The sequence below is a fragment of the Mytilus galloprovincialis genome, chromosome 9, assembly GCF_965363235.1.
Source record: "Mytilus galloprovincialis chromosome 9, xbMytGall1.hap1.1, whole genome shotgun sequence".
NCBI classification, from domain to species: domain Eukaryota; kingdom Metazoa; phylum Mollusca; class Bivalvia; order Mytilida; family Mytilidae; genus Mytilus; species Mytilus galloprovincialis.
This window is the reverse complement of record NC_134846.1, coordinates 13,162,777-13,182,000: the sequence shown is the minus strand read 5'-3', so window position 1 is coordinate 13,182,000 and position 19,224 is coordinate 13,162,777. Positions and strand designations below refer to the sequence as shown.

The following is a 19,224-nucleotide window of genomic DNA, read 5'->3' as shown; positions in this document are numbered from 1 at the left end:
ACATATATAAAGGTTGAGGATGAACACGGATGCGGTCACTTTCATTTTTACCAAAAACCATCTAAAAAGTGACATTTTTCGGCATATTAGGTAGATTTTTCATATTTGAGCTTGAATTGGATCGTTTTTAATGACTAAATCTGTTAAAATCTTTCACATAAACTAATTAATTCAAATAAAATAGACACTTAAGTGTTTAAAAAGTGGTCAAAATCTTTCGTCAGATGAACCTGAAATTTGAGGCCAAAATCGGTCCTTACCGGACCAACTCCTTTTGATCTATGACACAATGTAAATATAAAATCAATGTACATATATTATAAGCTATAATCTTGAAAACTCAGGGTTGCAGATAGAGATAACGTTTTCAGACTTTCAACCCACAGCTGTACTAACCTTTTCCTAATAGCGTTTTTGGAATGTGATGTCACAGATGTAATACATGCCACTGGACAAGGAGCAGCTAATTCAAATGAAATCAGTTTATCGAATCCCATGAAGATTTAATGAATTTAAATATTTCTATACCAGTATCATTAGAAAGTCACTTGACACAAACAAAACCACTAAACCATTAAAAAAACAAGACACATTAAGTTCAACATCTAATACACAGCTTTGCCAACTAGCAACCGTCTGCAATCGACCAATTTAATACATTTGTGAAATAAGAATAGAAACAGCTAGAGGTGCTCAAAATTTTGCAATCAAATAAAAAACAAAAAATTAAGAAAATTAAATCTTGTATAACCGAAATTGTCAGTTGACCTGTTGAAGGTTTTGCGCTTAAAGACGATTTTAACATATATATAGCTATAAGAAGATGTGATATGAGTGCCAATGAGACAACTCTCCATCCACTTGAAGTCACAACTTGTAGAAGAAAACTATTATAGGTTAAAGTTCAGTCTCACATCGAACAGCAAGCTATATGAAATTCCCCAAATGATGACTAGTGTAAAACTATTCAAACAGGAAAACCAACGGTCTAATCTATATAAAAACAACGAGGTTCCTGACTTAGGATAGGTGCTAGCTCTCATGCAAATGCAGCAGGTCACGTTAAACGTTTATAGGTTCCAACCTTCACCCTTTTCTGAATCTATAGTGTAACATTACAACATATAAATCAAGGATGGGAAAGTTGACCAATCTTAATAAAACTTGTTATGACCAAAGCTTAAAAAATCATAAGACTGTTTCTCGCTGCATTGAAGATCTATTGGTGGCCTTCGACTGTTGTCTGCTCTTTAGGGAGCTACCATTTGATTTTTATGGGGTGGAGGCTAGGATGAAAAATTGTGTCCTGCCTTTTTTAGCTCACCTGGCCCGAAGGGCCAAGTGAGCTTTTCCCATCACTTGGCGTCCGTCGTCCGTCGTCCGTCGTCCGTCGTCCGTCGTCCGTCGTCGTCGTCGTCGTCGTCGTCCGTCGTCGTTAACTTTTACAAAAATCTTCTCCTCTGAAACTACTAGGCCAAATTAAACCAAACTTGGCCACAATCATCATTGGGGTATCTAGTTTAAAAAATGTGTGGCGTGACCCGGCAAACCAACCAAGATGGCCGCCATGGCTAAAAATAGAACATAGGGGTAAAATGCAGTTTTTGGCTTATAACTCAAAAACAAAAGCATTTAGAGCAAATCTGACTGGGGTAAAATTGTTTATCAGGTCAAGATCTTTCTGCCCTCAAATTTTCAGATGAATCCGACAACCCGTTGTTGGGTTGCTGCCCCTGAATTGGTAATTTTAGGGATTTTTTGCTGTTTTTGGCTATTATCTTGAATATTATTATAGATAGAGATAAACTGTAAACAGCAATAATGTTCAGCAAAGTTAGATTTACAAATAAGTCAAAATGACCAAAATGGTCAGTTGACCCCTTTAGGAGTTATTGACCTTTATAGTCAATTTTTAACCGTTTTTCGTAAATCTTAGAAATCTTTTACAAAAATCTTCTCCTCTGAAACTACTGGGCCAAATTAATCCAAGCTTGGCCACAATCATCATTGGGGTATCTAGTTTAAAAAATGTGTGGCGTGACCCAACCAACCAACCAAGATGGCTGCCATGGCTAAAAATAGAACATAGGGGTAAAATGCAGTTTTTGGCTTATAACTCAAAAACAAAAGCATTTAGAGCAAATCTGACATGGGTTAAAAGTGTTAATCAGGTCAAGATCTATCTGTCCTGAAATTTTCAGATGAATCAGACAACCTGTTGTTGGGTTGCTGCCCCTGAATTGGTATTTTTAAGGAAATTTTGCTGTTTTTGGTTACTATCTTGAATATTATTATAGATAGAGATAAACTGTATACAGCAATAATGTTCAGCAAAGTAAGATTTACAAATATGTCAACACGAACGAAATGGTCAGTTGACCCCTTTAAGAGTTATTGCCCTTTATAGTCAAATTTTAACCATTTTTTCGTAAATCTTAGTAATCTTTTACAAAAATATTCTCCTCTGAAACTACTGGGCCAAATTAAAACAAACTTGGCCACAATCATCATTGGGGTATCTAGTTTAAAAAATGTGTGGCGTGACCAGCCCAACCAACCAAGATGGCCGCCATGGCTAAAAATAGAACATAGGGGTAAAATGCGGTTTTTGGCTTATAACTCAAAAACCAAAGCAGTTAGAGCAAATCTGACATGGGAGTTAAATTGTTTATCAGGTCAAGATCTTTCTGCCCTCAAATTTTCAGATGAATCCGACAACCCGTTGTTGGGTTGCTGCCCCTGAATTGTTAATTTTAGGGAATTTTTGCTGTTTTTGGTTATTATCTTGAATATTATTATAGATAGAGATAAACTGTAAACAGCAATAATGTTCAGCAAAGTTAGATTTACAAATAAGTCAACATGACCAAAGTGGTCAGTTGACCCCTATAGGAGTTATTGACCTTTGTAGTCAATTTTTAACCATTTTTCGTAAATCTTAGAAATCTTTTACAAAAATCTTCTCCTCTGAAACTACTGGGCCAAATTAATCCAAACTTGGCCACAATCATCTTTGTGGTATCTAATTGAAAAAAATGTGTCTGGTGACCCCGCCATCCAACCAAAATGGCTGCCACGGCTAAAAATAGAACATAGGGGTAAAATGCAGTTTTTGGCTTATAACTCAAAAGCCGAAGCATTTAGAGAAAATCTGACATGGGTTAAATTGTCTATCAGGTCAAGATCTATTTGCCCTGATATTTTCACATGGATCGGATAACCTGTTGTTAGGTTACTGCCCTGAGTTGGTAATTTTAAGGAAATTTTGCTGTTTTTTGTTATCTTGAATATTATTATAGATAGAGATAAACTGTAAACAGCAATAATGTTCAGCAAAACAAGATCTACAAATAAGTTTTCATGACCAAAATAGTCAATTGACCCCTTAAGGAGTTATTGCCCTTTATAGTTAATTTTTAGCATTTTTCATAAATTTTTGTAAATTTTTAGAAAATATTTTCCACTGTAATTACTGGGCCAAGTTCATTATAGATTGAGATAATTGTATCAACAAGAATGTTCAGTAATGTAAGATCTACAAACACATCACCATCACCAAAACACAATTATGTCATGAATTTATCTGTGTCCATTGTTTAATATGCACATAAACCAAGGTGAGCGACACAGGCTCTTGAGAGCCTCTAGTTCGTAAATCTTAGTAATCTTTTACAAAAATCTTCTCCTCTGAAACTACTGGGCCAAATTTAACCAAACTTGGCCATAATCATCATTGGGGTATCTTGTTTAAAAAATGTGTCCGGTGACCCGCCCAACCAACCAAGATGGCCGCCATGGCTAAAAATAGAACATAGGGGTAAAATGCAGTTTTTGGCTTATAACTCAAAAACCAAAGCATTTAGAGCAAATCTGACATGGGTAAAATTGTTCATCAGGTCAAGATCTATCTGCCCTGAAATTTTCAGATGAATCGGACATTCCGTTGTTGGGTTGCTGCCCCTGAAATGGTAATTTTAAGGAAATTTTGCTGTTTTTGGTTATTATCTTGAATATTATTATAGATAGAGATAAACTGTAAACAGCAATAATGTTCAGCAAAGTAAGATCTACAAATAAGTCAGTATGACCAAAATAGTCAATTGACCCCCTAAGGAGTTATTGCCCTTCATAGTCAATTTTTAACAATTTTCTTAAAATTTGAAGATTTTCAATAACATTTTCCACAGAAAGTACTGTTATAGATAGAGATGATTGTAAGCAGCAAGAATGTTTAGTAAAGTAAGATCTACAAACACATCACCATCACCAAAACACAATTTTGTCATGAATCCATCTGTGTCCATTGTTTAATATTCACATAGACCAAGGTGAGCGACACAGGCTCTTTAGAGCCTCTTGTTTTATTTGTAATCTCTGTCCTGCCTTTTTATTTTTCAGTCTATTCGGTCCTGCCTTTTTTTTTCTTAGCTTATCCTGACTTTTTTACAACAATTGTCATCCTGCCTTTTTTTTTGCCAAGTTACTCATCCTGCCTTTTTTTTATTCAAAATCCCTTTTTTTCAAATTTCATCCCGAATCGGCGTACGCCAACTGCCGAAAATACGGATAGCCGACGGTCTTGCTTTGGAAATTGATCCGACTTTACTATTCCAGTATTGAGGTTTGACTAATTACCAGTTTTCTACTTCGTAATGTGTGACGTGTGGTACTTACTTCTAGTTCATGTAATATTTACACTTATTGTTTGTTCAATATGTGTGTCTTTAGACAACGGTGGATGGTAGGTGAATAGTTATTGTCCAATTCCCCCAATTTAAGTTTTTCATGTTTCTAATTTTAAAAAAGTTTCCTCAAAATATGAATGATAAATTTTTTGACTTTTCTCTAAATAATTATAATTATATATATTCTCTTTACCTGTTTACATCATGTCTCATTAGATTTTTTATGGCCTCACTGTCCCTACGTCCTAAATTTGGTTTCTGTTCTCTAAGGCAGCAACCATTTGATTTTCGGGGTGGAGGGTGGGGGGCTATGGATTTTTTTCTTCTGGACAAACTTTTTTTTTCGCCTGTGGTGAAAAACAATCTATTTTTTTCGCGACAATTAGCATTACATAAAGTGGCAGCTGAGGGGGAAACAAACATTTTTTTTTTCTCAGAATCAAAAACAAATTATTTTTTCTCCAAAAACTGGAAAAAAACTTTTTTGGTCAAATGTTCAAACTCGGGAGCAACTTTGACCATCTGAGGCCCAAAAGTACCCAATCTATTTCTAGTTTAAACTTCTATTTCTAGTTAAAACTTTGGTCTGGGTACCAGAGATGTGTGCGAGGGTGAAAATCACCCTTCAGATTTACTGATAATTGAAGCACTCTGAATGAGAATCGAACTCAGGACCTTCAGCTCTGTAGCCATAGGTCTAAACCACTAGACCGCAAATTCACATTCACTTTTACCATTCTAGAGTTATGCCCCTTTACCAGTTGAAAAATTACTGTATTATTGTATACAAATGTTCAGCCTCTGCCTATCTGTCTGTCTGGTGTCCACATGTCGCACAGTAACTTGAGAACCACTTATCCAAACTTCATAAAACTTAATATAGTTTCTCATGATCATGATGATAGTCAAACAATCTGTATACTTTTTGGTGAAAATAAGATTTAGACTTTTTGAGTTACGGCACTTTATAACTAAAACAAGGGTGTGTTTTTTTCACATGTCGCGCTGTATCTCAAAAACGAATTATGATTAGTGCTGAAAACTTTACGCACTTCTTACATGTCTTATATCATGTATATTAATTTAAAGATCATGATACTTTTTGGTGATGATTCAAAATTTCATTTTAAGAGTTGTTGAGTTTTTGGTAGAAAAAAAGGTCGTTTTTTTTTTGTAAATGGCCCCGTACGGTGACCTATAGTTGTTAATGTCTGTTATTTTGGTCTTTTGTGGATAGTTGTCTCATTGGCAATCATACCACATCTTCTTTTTTATACCATATCTCAGAACCTTTTTATGATTATTGCTTTAAACTTCACACACAAGATGACGAGCGTATTTATATAATGCACTCAGGGCGCAGCTGTTTATTTCTTTCTGTTCTCTAACTTTAGTTTATCTCAACCAAATGTTATGGAACTTATACACAATGCTCATTACCTCAAAACACAGATTAAGATAGAATTTTGATCGTCATTTTAACCATTTTAGAGTTCTGCCCTTTAGAAATGGAAAAATTGCTGATTTTTTTGTGTTTGTTCTCTCACTGTAGTTTGCCTCAACCAAATGTCATGGAACTTATACACAATACTTATTACCAAAAAATACAGATTGAGTTTGAATTTTAGTTGTGTAATTTTTACCGTTCTAGGGTCACTTTACAAATGGATATATTACTGAATTTTTAGTTTCCGTTCTCTTACTTAAGTTAATTTGCCTTCAATGTTATCATGATTATCACGGTTATGAAATGTACATAGCTAGCTTTTGAAGGACCTCGTTTTAATTTTTGACATTCTTTATACATTTTAATAATGTGAATATACATTTTTCAGGGCTACAGATGAATTGTCAATCCTAGCTTTGAAAGGACCTTGTTTTAACCTTGATATTCTTAATAATGTGAATATACATTTTCAGGGCTACAGATGAATCGTCAATACTAGCTTTTGAAGGACCTTACAAGTTTTAACCTTGATATTCTTAATAATGTGAATATACATTTTCAGGGCTACAGATGAATTGTCAATACTAGCTTTTGAATTACCTTGTTTTAACCTTGATATTCTTAATAATGTGAATATACATTTTTAGGGCTACAGATGAATCATCAATACTAGCTTTTGAAGGACCTTGTAATATAGAAGTTAGAGATGCAAGTCAATTATCACAAGAAGAATTTATTAAAAGGTTAGTTTTGTTTATCTTATTAGGATTGAAAGATATATACAATCACAAGGCATTATGTAGAATAATTGCTGTACTGTCCTTATTATTCATGATGTCATTGAAACATAAGACATTGCAACATGTTCAATCACCGACTATAGAGTGTTGTTTTACCGCGAAGGATTGATTAATGTTTACTACTAGGATTTGTTAATTTTGTTTCACTATATTTTTTTATCAACAAACAGACCTTTAATTTGATTTATCAACTAATATGTATATATATATATATATATATACCATGCCTTATATTAAAATATTAGTCCAATATCTTTAAAAATGTCGTCCAATGTACAAAAATGATGTACATGATTGAGATGAAATAGGAAAATATGACGGGAGCAAAAAATGGTTTGGTTAGTCATAACATTTTGTAAACCCATCACATGCGCCCTAACTGTCAAACCATTCCTTAATTGCAGGAATAGATTTATTGCCTACAAATACGATTTTAATGAACTGTTGACTTTTTAGGATATCTAAGTGAAATCAATAATGATTTTTAACAAAAGTTTCACTTGTTATCACTCGTAACATATAGAACATGTAGAATGAACTTTTTACCAGTTTTTAGTTCAATATCAAGATGACATATTTTCCCCAGATGAGTAATTCAGACTTCTTTGAACCTCTAGTTATACCTAACAAAAGTGCTAAAGTTAATCATGTTTTACAATATACATTTTAACTGCTGATTTAATGTTCTTTTTACATGTTTTAACATACCAGCAATGCTCATTCAAGTGTTGTTTTACTTTACAGATATGCTCACCAAAGCCCTGTAGTTATAAAAGGTGCCACAGATAACAGAAACTTTCACCAAATTTGTAGTAAGGATGAATTGATACGAAATCATGGGACTAAAAAGATAAGACTAAGCTCAGCTAACACATACTCATATGAAAAAAGTAAGTAATGATTCAAAGACATTATATTTATCAACCAAAGTTTTTTTCCTAATGAATTGTTATCATAATAATAATATTTATTCAGGTAAAGGCAATATATACAAATGCAAAATACAACCTCAAAATATAGCAATGGCTGTTACATAGGTACCACTAATGCCTTAACTAAAGGATGACCCATTAAAGGAAACAATGAAATTGAGAATGGAAATAGGGAATGTGTCAAAGAGACAACAACCTGACCATAGAACAAACAACAGCAGAAGGTCCACAACAGGTCTTCAATGCAGCGAGAAATTCCTGCACTCGGAAGCGTCCTTCAGCTGGCCCCTAAACAAATATATATATACTAGTACAGTGATAATGAATGCCATACTAAACTCCAAATGGAGCACAAAAAACTAAAAATAAAAATAATACAAGACTAACAAATACCAAAGGCTCCTGACTTGGGACAGGCGCAAAAATGCGGCAGGGTTAAACATTATCGGTAAGCTTATTTCCATCGGGATCCTTATAGTCCTGATAATAAAATAAATAAGGGTAATCAATCAATTTTACAGCATCAAAAGTCTTCTAAACAGATACCACTTGTTAATTTGGCAGCAGTAAATGAAAAGCTGACTGAAAATTATAACATACTAATAAAAATAAGGAGATATGATTGCCATTAAAATAACCTTTCAACATGCAGCTGCAAACTCTAAACAACATAGATTTTTTCTTTACATTTATATATATTTTACACCTATGTGCTTCTGGAATTGCATAAATACCAGTTATCCTGCATTGTTTTTATTATTAAAGCTTCTTGTATTTATTACTAGGAAAGAAGTTTTTGGGCTGTAATAAAAAGTTGCATGTAAATGGGATGTTTTTTGTGTGCAAATGTATAGGCAGTGATATTGTTGGCTTTTTTCAAAACTATCTCTACCCTTTTTTATTGGGAAAATATGCATCATTTTTATCAAATTGGGAAATTTACAATTGTATAATAAATCATGAATTTGACTGGAAGTTCAATTTGCAGACCCCCTTTCAAGAGGTAAACTCTCATTTGAAACATAAAGACCCCTTATTGTCAGTGATGATACATAAATAGACCCTAAAATATTTTAGACATGAAATTTTTTTAAATGTCAGAATGTTTTTCAGTTTGTATCCATGCTCAATTACTACTGTTTGGGAAAAAAGGTGTATTTTTGGGAAAAGTTTTAAGCCATCTTCCAGGGGAAAAAGCCTTTATTCTCCGGTAATTTAAGGCAAACATTATCACTGATTGGGAATGCATTAGATTGAATAAATAATAATGTTTTAATTTCAGGAGATGTGTCATTAAAGTATTATATAGAAAATGTTATGAAACCTCAGACCTTAACAATGCTTGGAAATGGTATGTATAAATGAACACATTCTTAGGACTAGTACTGATTGTCATTTGTATGAGATCATCTTTTTCCCTCCCAGCTTTATGGGTAACAAATAAGCTTTTTTATACGACCGCAAAATTTGAAAAATTTTTCGTCGTATATTGCTATCACGTTGGCGTCGTCGTCTGCGTCGTCGTCGTCGTCGTCCGAATACTTTTAGTTTTCGCACTCTAACTTTAGTAAAAGTGAATGGAAATCTATGAAATTTTAACACAAGGTTTATGACCACAAAAGGAAGGTTGGTATTGATTTTGGGAGTTTTGGTCCCAACATTTTAGGAATTAGGGGCCAAAAAGGGCCCAAATAAGCATTTTCTTGGTTTTCGCACTATAACTTTAGTTTAAGTGAATAGAAATCTATGAAATTTTGACACAAGGTTTATGACCACAAAAGAACGGTTGGGATTGATTTTGGGAGTTTTGGTTTCAACAGTTTAGGAATTAGGGGCCAAAAAAGGGCCCAAATAAGCATTATTCTTGGTTTTCGCACAATAACTTTAGTTTAAGTAAATAGAAATCAATGAAATTTAAACACAATGTTAATGACTACAAAAGGAAGGTTGGTATTGATTTTGGGAGTTTAGGTCCCAACAGTTTAGGAATTAGGGGCCAAAAAGGGACCCAAATAAGCATTTTTCTTGGTTTTCGCACCATAACGTTAGTATAAGTAAATAGAAATCTATGAAATTTAAACACAAGGTTTATGACCATAAAAGGAAGGTTGGTATTGATTTTGGGAGTTTTGGTCCCAACAGAATAAGGGGCCCAAAGGGTCCAAAATTAAACTTTGTTTGATTTCATCAAAATTGAATAATTGGGGTTCTTTGATATGCCGAATCTAACTGTCATGACTGTGTATGTAGATTCTTAACTTTTGGTCCCAATTTCAAATTGGTCTACATTAAGGTCCAAAGGGTCCAAAATTAAACTTAGTTTGATTTTGACAAAAAATGAATCAGTTAGGTTCTTTGATATGCTGAATCTAAAAATGTACTTAGATTCTTGATTATTGGCCCAGTTTTCAAGTTGGTCCAAATCGGGGTCCAAAATTAAACTTTGTTTGATTTCATCAAAAATTGAATAAATGGGGTTCTTTGATATACCAAATCTAACTGTGTATGTAGATTCTTCATTTTTGGTCCTGTTTTCAAATTGGTCTACACTAAAGTCCAAAGGGTCCAAAATTAAACTTAGTCTGATTTTAATAAAAATTGAAATCTTGGGGTTCTTTGATATGCTGAATCCAAAAATGTACTTAGATTTTTTATTATGGGCCCAGTTTTCAAGTTGGTCCAAATCAGGATCTAAAATTATTATATTAAGTATTGTGCAATAGCAAGTCTTTTCAATTGCACAGTATTGCGCAATGGCAAGAAATATCTAATTGCACAATATTGTGAAATAGCAAATTTTTATTTAATTAGAGTTATCTTTCTTTGTCCAGAATAGTAAGCAAGAAATATCTAATTGCAAAATATTGTGCAATAGCAAGATTTTTTTTTAATTGGAGCTATCTTTCTTTGTCCAGAATCAACTTAAATCTTTGTTATATACAATATACAATGTATATTCACTTTTTACTACCAACTGATAAATTAAAATAATCTTTACCATTCAGTGATAACAAGCATTTTTTTTTACATCTTAATATTTTATGATGTATTTAAATGAGTAGTTATTGTTGCAAACTCCATTAGAAATTTTAATTGAGATTAGTTTTGGAATAAGGGAAAGGGGGATGTGATTAAAAAAATTGGGTTCAATTTTTCTCATTTGAAATTTCATAAATAAAAAAGAAAATTTCTTCAAACATTTTTTTGAGAGGATTAATATTCAACAGCATAGTGAATTGCTCTAAGAGAAAACAAAAATTTTAAGTTCATTAGAACACATTCATTCTGTGTCAGAAAACTATGCTGTGTCAACTATTTAATCACAATCCAAATTTAGAGCTGAATCCAGCTTGAATGTTGTGTCCATACTTGCCCCAACCGTTCAGGGTTCAACCTCTGCGGTCGTATTAAGCTACGCCCTGCGGAGCATCTGGTTGGTCCTGTTTTCAAATTGGTCTACACTAAAGTCCAAAGGGTCCAAAATTAAACTTAGTCTGATTTTAACAAAAATTGAAATCTTGGGGTTCTTTGATATGCTGAATCCAAAAATGTACTTAGATTTTTTATTATGGGCCCAGTTTTCAAGTTGGTCCAAATCAGGATCTAAAATTATTATATTAAGTATTGTGCAATAGCAAGTCTTTTCAATTGCACAGTATTGCGCAATGGCAAGAAATATCTAATTGCACAATATTGTGAAATAGCAAATTTTTATTTAATTAGAGTTATCTTTCTTTGTCCAGAATAGTAAGCAAGAAATATCTAATTGCAAAATATTGTGCAATAGCAAGATTTTTTTTTAATTGGAGCTATCTTTCTTTGTCCAGAATCAACTTAAATCTTTGTTATATACAATATACAATGTATATTCACTTTTTACTACCAACTGATAAATTAAAATAATCTTTACCATTCAGTGATAACAAGCATTTTTTTTTACATCTTAATATTTTATGATGTATTTAAATGAGTAGTTATTGTTGCAAACTCCATTAGAAATTTTAATTGAGATTAGTTTTGGAATAAGGGAAAGGGGGATGTGATTAAAAAAATTGGGTTCAATTTTTCTCATTTGAAATTTCATAAATAAAAAAGAAAATTTCTTCAAACATTTTTTTGAGAGGATTAATATTCAACAGCATAGTGAATTGCTCTAAGAGAAAACAAAAATTTTAAGTTCATTAGAACACATTCATTCTGTGTCAGAAAACTATGCTGTGTCAACTATTTAATCACAATCCAAATTTAGAGCTGAATCCAGCTTGAATGTTGTGTCCATACTTGCCCCAACCGTTCAGGGTTCAACCTCTGCGGTCGTATAAAGCTACGCCATGCGGAGCATCTGGTTGGTCCTGTTTTCAAATTGGTCTACACTAAAGTCCAAAGGGTCCAAAATTAAACTTAGTCTGATTTTAACAAAAATTGAAATCTTGGGGTTCTTTGATATGCTGAATCTAAACATGTACTTAGATTTTTTATTATGGGCCCAGTTTTCAAGTTGGTCCAAATCAGGATCTAAAATTATTATATTAAGTATTGTGCAATAGCAAGTCTTTTCAATTGCACAGTATTGCGCAATGGCAAGAAATATCTAATTGCACAATATTGTGAAATAGCAAATTTTTATTTAATTAGAGTTATCTTTCTTTGTCCAGAATAGTAAGCAAGAATTATCTAATTGCAAAATATTGTGCAATAGCAAGATTTTTTTTAATTGGAGTTATCTTTCTTTGTCCAGAATCAACTTAAATCTTTGTTATATACAATATACAATGTATATTCACTTTTTACTACCAACTGATAAATTAAAATATCTTTACCATTCAATGATAACAAGCAGTTTTTTAACATCTTAATATTTTTTGATGTATTTAAATGAGTAGTTATTGTTGCAAACTCCATTAGAAATTTTAATTGAGATTAGTTTTGGAATAAGGGAAAGGGGGATGTGATTAAAAAAATTGGGTTCAATTTTTCTCATTTGAAATTTCATAAATAAAAAAGAAAATTTCTTCAAACATTTTTTTGAGAGGATTAATATTCAACAGCATAGTGAATTGCTCTAAGAGAAAACAAAAATTTTAAGTTCATTAGAACACATTCATTCTGTGTCAGAAACCTATGCTGTGTCAACTATTTAATCACAATCCAAATTTAGAGCTGAATCCAGCTTGAATGTTGTGTCCATACTTGCCCCAACCGTTCAGGGTTCAACCTCTGCGGTCGTATAAAGCTACGCCCTGCGGAGCATCTGGTTTCGACTGTATTTAAGGTGAACATGTACATCAAGCTGGTTCTTCTGACCTTAAGATCATTTTCATGATTTATTTATCAATGTTTTCATGGTTAGGTCTGTTGTTCAGATACTTTTAGCAATATATCAACAATAGTTGGTGTATGGAAGGATTGCACGTTGAGCATGTCTGTCTGGGCATATTTCATATCACCTTAGTCTCATTTTTATGTATCATTGATAATTATTTAAGATTATGTGACCCTTGTAGTAAAACTTTTATCTATAGATCTTTCCACAAAAAAATCAATTTTGATCAGCAAAGTAGGCAAGACATTTTAGTGTGTGCTCTCCTGTTTTGCATCTTTGATTAAATCAAACATTTATTTTATAACATTTAAACTTAACAGATGTTAGACTTATATTTAGAAACCTTTTACTGGTTTGGAGATAATAATTATACAGAATGGGAGGATGTGTTTAACAGATACAAACCACCACCTTATAAGTTACCTTTTATGACAGGGGCTTACAGCTTTGGTGTTGCAGGTATTTATGTTCTTAATGAGTTTTGGGTTATTCTTCTAAAGTACAAGGTCATATTTATTGAAATGGGCATGTATGTTTGTGGCCAGGGTTGGCAAAAACTCGGGTTTTATGAGTATTCTCCAGCCCAGTGGGAAATACTGGGAAAACCCGGGTTTTACTGGGTTTTAAAGGGTAATACTGGGCAATACTGGGTAATATGAAATTCTGGCCTGAATTTTGAAGAGGATTCAGTGATTAAACAGAAATGCATTACATTTAAAATATTTATAAACACATTTTGATTTATAAATAAGTTTCATACTTGTTTAAGAGACTTTTAATACAAGTGTATACATTTGAGAATGCATTATTCTAGCAACTCTGAGACAAGTGTACAAGAAGACGCATTAATTAGACAAATATAAATAGCAAAAAGTCTTTTTCAATAATTATCTATTAAATCACCCTTCTGTCTAGATTGTCAAACAGTAAACATTCATGTAAAGCCAAAGAATTTATTTATTTCAAATATGTATAACTAATATTAAGAATTAACAATTGCATGTAAGAAAAAATCCTCTTAAATAAAATCTATGTTCATCACTAATTAGTAGTAATTATTTAGATTAAAACACAGATATGTTTATATAATAATAATCCGCCTTTTCGTTTCTATAAGTTTAATGACATGACCCTGTAGGGTGTTTATTTAGCAATATGAATGCATTTCTTTTGAATTTAATGTTTGAATTATTGAAGCAATTCTAGGAAATTAATTAGGTATCCTAAAATGTGCAAATCTTGTATTCTGCCTAGTACATAGAATTAGTGGAGAAGAGAATGAAATTTAATTTTCAATCTTCTAGCAATGCCTCTCAATGTTTATCTGAATAAAATGTATATATTTAGCTATAACACTATGAAACTACCACAAGTCTTTGCTCTTTTGTGTTAAAATAAGCTTAAAAAATCATATTGCCCAGTATTGCCCAGTTATACCCATTTCAGGGAGTATTGCCCAGCCCGGGAAAACCCGGGTTTTCCCACCTGTGTTTTCCTGGGCGGGTAATACTTTGCCAACCCTGTTTGTGGCTTTTGTTGCCTCTTGCATATTTACAGAAATGCATAAAACTTTTTTATGAAAAATATTCTTATATATAAGAAAATATTCTTATATATAAATAAATTATAATGTTTGAATAATCTCCCCATAATTTTCTCAAAATTTTACTTATACAAGTAAATTAGTTTTTACAATTCCACCAACATTCTAAAGTTTTAAAAGATGTAAAATTGTGCCTTTAATGATTTTTCCCAGGTTAGCTCACAATTATTTATTAGAGTTCAATGTTTCATCTCCTTAATTCAACAAAGAAACTGATTGCACAAAGATCTTTAGTATTTGCACAAAGCCTTCAAAAATTGCTCCTTCGGGGTTTGTAAATGACCAGTGTTCTGAAGATAGCAGACAAATGTGTTTTCATTGTCCATGAAATTACACTTAAATGATTAGTAAAGACATCTGCAATGGGCAGACAAATAAAAGTTCTTTTAGAGCAAAGAAATCTTAAGAATTTAAGAAATGAAGATAAGATGACTTTTTCACTTATATAAGTAAAAAAAATCTGAATGTCTAAAGGACATAACTAGGTCATTTTTTTTAAATTCACTTGTATAAGTATCCTACAAATTTACTTATATAAATATCCTTCAAACTTACTTATATAAGTATAAAAATATATTCTTATGTAAGTAAATTATAATGTTTAAATAATCTCCACATAATTTTCTCAAAAAATTACTTATACAAGTATTTTACCTATACTTATATAAGTATCCTACAAATTTACTTATATAAGTATATTTTTTTTAATTCTTCAAGTAAATAAAATTACTTGTACAAGTAGTACCCCTGACTGACTGTTTGATGACAAAATATTTTTCATAAAAATGTTGTATGCATTACTGTAAATATACACGAGGCAACAAAAAGAACAAGCAGAAAATAACTCATCCATGTTACATGTACTTACAAATAATGTATAATATGCATAAAAAAAATATCAAATCAGTTGCTTGAATTAGAAATAAAACTCAACTGAATCAAAAGGCTGTTTATGAAAGCAAGGAAAATCTACTGCAGGACATAACTAAGTATTTGTACAACCTTTTTGGTGTACAGTGAGAATACTTACACAAAGATGTTCTATTAACAGCAACAGTTCACTACTACATTATTTTGTGCCAATAATGCAAATACTTTCTATAGCTTGCATGATTTCGAAAAAGTTTTATCTTCTAATATTCTTCCTTCAATTTATGAAATCTTATATGCCAAGGAACACTCTACAAAAAGAACTGGTGAAAATATCTCTTTATTTGGATTTTTTGCTAAATATTGGTGAAATATGAAAATTTGCAATAGTTAATACACTTTGTAGATGCAGGGACTGGTGTACCATTTCATTTTCATGGTCCAGGTTTTGGTGAAGTTATTTATGGAAGAAAGGTATTTTGTTTAAAAAAAAAAATACATTGCTCCATTAAACATGTTAGACATAACTAAACATTTTGTACCTTAACTAAACAGTGTGTACCATAACTGAACAGTGTGTACCATAACTGAACAGTGTGTACCATAACTGAACAGTGTGTACCATAACTAAACAGTGTGTACCATAAGTAAACAGTGTGTACCATAACTGAACAGTGTGTACCATAACTGAACAGTGTGTACCATAACTGAACAGTGTGTACCATAACTGAACAGTGTGTACCATAACTAAACAGTGTGTACCATAAGTAAACAGTGTGTACCATAACTGAACAGTGTGTACCATAACTGAACAGTGTGTACCATAACTAAACAGTATGTACCATAACTGAACTGTGTGTACCATAACTAAACTGTGTGTACCATAACTGAACAGTGTGTACCATAATTAAACAGTGTGTACCATAACTGAACAGTGTGTACCATAACTGAACAGTGTGTACCATAACTGAACAGTGTGTACCATAACTGAACAGTGTGTACCATAACTGAACAGTGTGTACCATAAGTAAACAGTGTGTACCATAACTGAACAGTGTGTACCATAATTGAACAGTGTGTACCTTAACTAAACAGTGTGTACCATAAGTAAACAGTGTGTACCATAACTGAACAGTGTGTACCATAATTGAACAGTGTGTACCTTAACTAAACAGTGTTTACCATAACTAAACAGTGTGTACCATAACTAAACAGTGTGTACCATAACTGAACAGTGTGTACCATAAGTAAACAATGTGTACCATAACTAAACAGTGTACCATAAGTAAACAGTGTGTACCATAAATGAACAGTGTGTACCAAAACTATACATTATGTACTATAATGGAACATTGTGTTCTATAAAAAAAAACATTGTATTCTACAACAAAACATTGTGTACTATAACAAAACATTGTGTTATATAAGGAAAATTGCAAAGTTACGAAACATTGTGAAAGGGTTGAGAAGTTAATTATATAAAATGTTGTTTGCATGGAACTAATTTTAATTTTTATACTTAATTTACTGTAAATTCTAAATTAAGAATTAATCTTACACTGATCTTGAGATGGCCATGCTAACCTTGGCTTCCCATATTAAAAATTTGCATTATGCCTAGATAAACCCCAAGCACAATACATATCTTTTGTCAACAATTTTTTGGGGTTTGGATGGTAGGAATAATTTTTATTTGACTGCACCAGGTTTGCACTGACAACCTTTCACCTTTAAAGACCAATGAGCTTATGAAAATATTAGTTTTAAGAGATGGCTTTTAACTACAACTTGTAGAACATTTAAAGTTGTAGACCTAGGTTCAGGGAGATAACTCTTGAAATCAGTTATACGTTTGTAAAAGTCAAGTTCATCAATGTATTTTAAGCATTTACCTGAAACAGATTGGAAATAGTCTATGTAACATAGAAGCTTAGAATATATTTTTGAAAATGGTTGACACAAACGTACTGATGATTTAAAGAGTTATTTCCCTTAACCTAGGTCTACCTCCTTAAGCAATTTGGTATTGTGAAAAGATTAGTGCCTTTTAAATATGCACAGCTATTGTTTTTCCATATTGAACAAAGTGTTGAATATAAATCTAAATCTTGTGTAGAATAATATTAATTATTTGTTTTTAGCGTTGGTTTTTATATCCACCAGAGAAAACCCCATCTTTTCATCCCAATAGAACTACCCTGCAATGGTTGTTTGAAGATTATCCTAATCTACATCCTGATGATAAACCAATAGAATGCACAATAAATCAGGGAGAGGTAAGGATAGCGGTCTCTGTCAAGCTATGTGAATTCCTATATTTTCATGGATTCAGAAAATATTTTTGATTATATTGAATTTCCAACTTTTTCCTATATAATCTGCTAACAATAAAATATAAATTTCGTTGATCATTTAAATTCATTGATCACCTATACCAACCAAATCCACAAAAAATGATACCTTACTAATAATACTGCATCCATGGTATTAATGAACTCTCCTTCAGGCTCACCAAGTAAGATTAGGATGTTCTCTAATTACTATAAATTTTGTAAATGAAGACAAAAATTACTACTTATGAAAAAGTATGGAGCTTTCTCGTGTTATCAAGCTCAGAAACTTTCATTGTTTTAGCTCACAGGGCACACCTACTAGTTTGTTGTTTTTAACAAATATGAAAAGATTTGCTTAATTATTGTGTGAACCCTTCATGGAATGAGAGAACCTTTAAAGAAAAAAATCACCAAAATAAGATTCACAAATAAGTTGATATGGATAGAATTTATAAGTCTACCTTATAAAGACAGATGTTTTACTTTATAAAACAAAACTCATCAAAAGATTAAATACACTAACTCAGTGTTACGTCTACACAAGACTCATCAAATCAGGTGAAAAAACAACAATTGAAAACCAAAACATTGGATATTTTTTTTATCAATCAATATTGTTACCTAAATTTTGTTAGCCACCTTATTGGTATTGTGTATTTTTTGTTACCAGCTATATGATATAATGATAAATATAAATTTATTGTAGTTTATTATTTCCTCCTAAATTGAAGTTATGATTGAACTATAGCCTTCATGTTGATAATATCTTACTTTCTTTTGTAGATTATATATTTCCCAGACAGATGGTGGCATGCAACGCTAAATATAGATAAGAGTGTTTTTATTTCAACATTCTTAGGATGAAGAAACAATCAATACTATAAACAAACTTATTTTTAACCGGATTTTTGTGACAAAAATGTCGGTTATTGATTTGGGGATGTACGGCGGGCGGGCGGCAATCAAATGTTGTCCGTGCATTAACTCATGAACCGTTCAATCAAAGCTTTTAAAATTTTAATATGTTGTTACTGACAACTAAATGAAGGTCAAGTTCAATAATGGCGATTTTGACTTTTACCGTTCAGGAGTAATGGTTCTTGAAAGATTGAAAAATGAAGTTATAAATTGTGTCCGTGCATTTACGCATGAACTGTTCTACTAAAGCTTCCCAAATTTTAATATGTTGTTACTGATGACAAAATGGAGGTCATGTTTAATAATGACGATT

General features: G+C 32.0%; 1 protein-coding gene across 1 annotated transcript; it reads left to right on the top strand.

Moving 5' to 3' along the window:
• The first annotated feature begins 4,606 nt into the window (after positions 1-4,606).
• Positions 4,607-18,941, top strand: LOC143044449 (jmjC domain-containing protein 8-like). Its single transcript, XM_076216473.1, has 8 exons — positions 4,607-4,741; positions 6,780-6,875; positions 7,677-7,822; positions 9,147-9,215; positions 13,527-13,646; positions 16,067-16,134; positions 17,802-17,936; positions 18,777-18,941. Exons 1-8 carry the CDS (start codon positions 4,653-4,655, stop codon positions 18,855-18,857), a joined length of 804 nt encoding a protein of 267 aa, XP_076072588.1. The 5' UTR covers positions 4,607-4,652; the 3' UTR covers positions 18,858-18,941.
• Positions 18,942-19,224: the final 283 nt, after the last annotated feature.

What these genes read in the sequence shown, in the direction of transcription:
- LOC143044449 (XM_076216473.1), top strand. Translation starts at nt 4,653, where the DNA reads ATGTGTGACGTGTGGTACTTACTTCTAGTTCATGTAATATTTACACTT. An exon ending in AAGTTATTTATGGAAGAAAG is followed by an intron (nt 16,135 to 17,801) that starts GTATTTTGTTTA and finishes ATTTGTTTTTAG; the next exon opens with CGTTGGTTTTTATATCCACC. An exon ending in GCACAATAAATCAGGGAGAG is followed by an intron (nt 17,937 to 18,776) that starts GTAAGGATAGCG and finishes TTTCTTTTGTAG; the next exon opens with ATTATATATTTCCCAGACAG.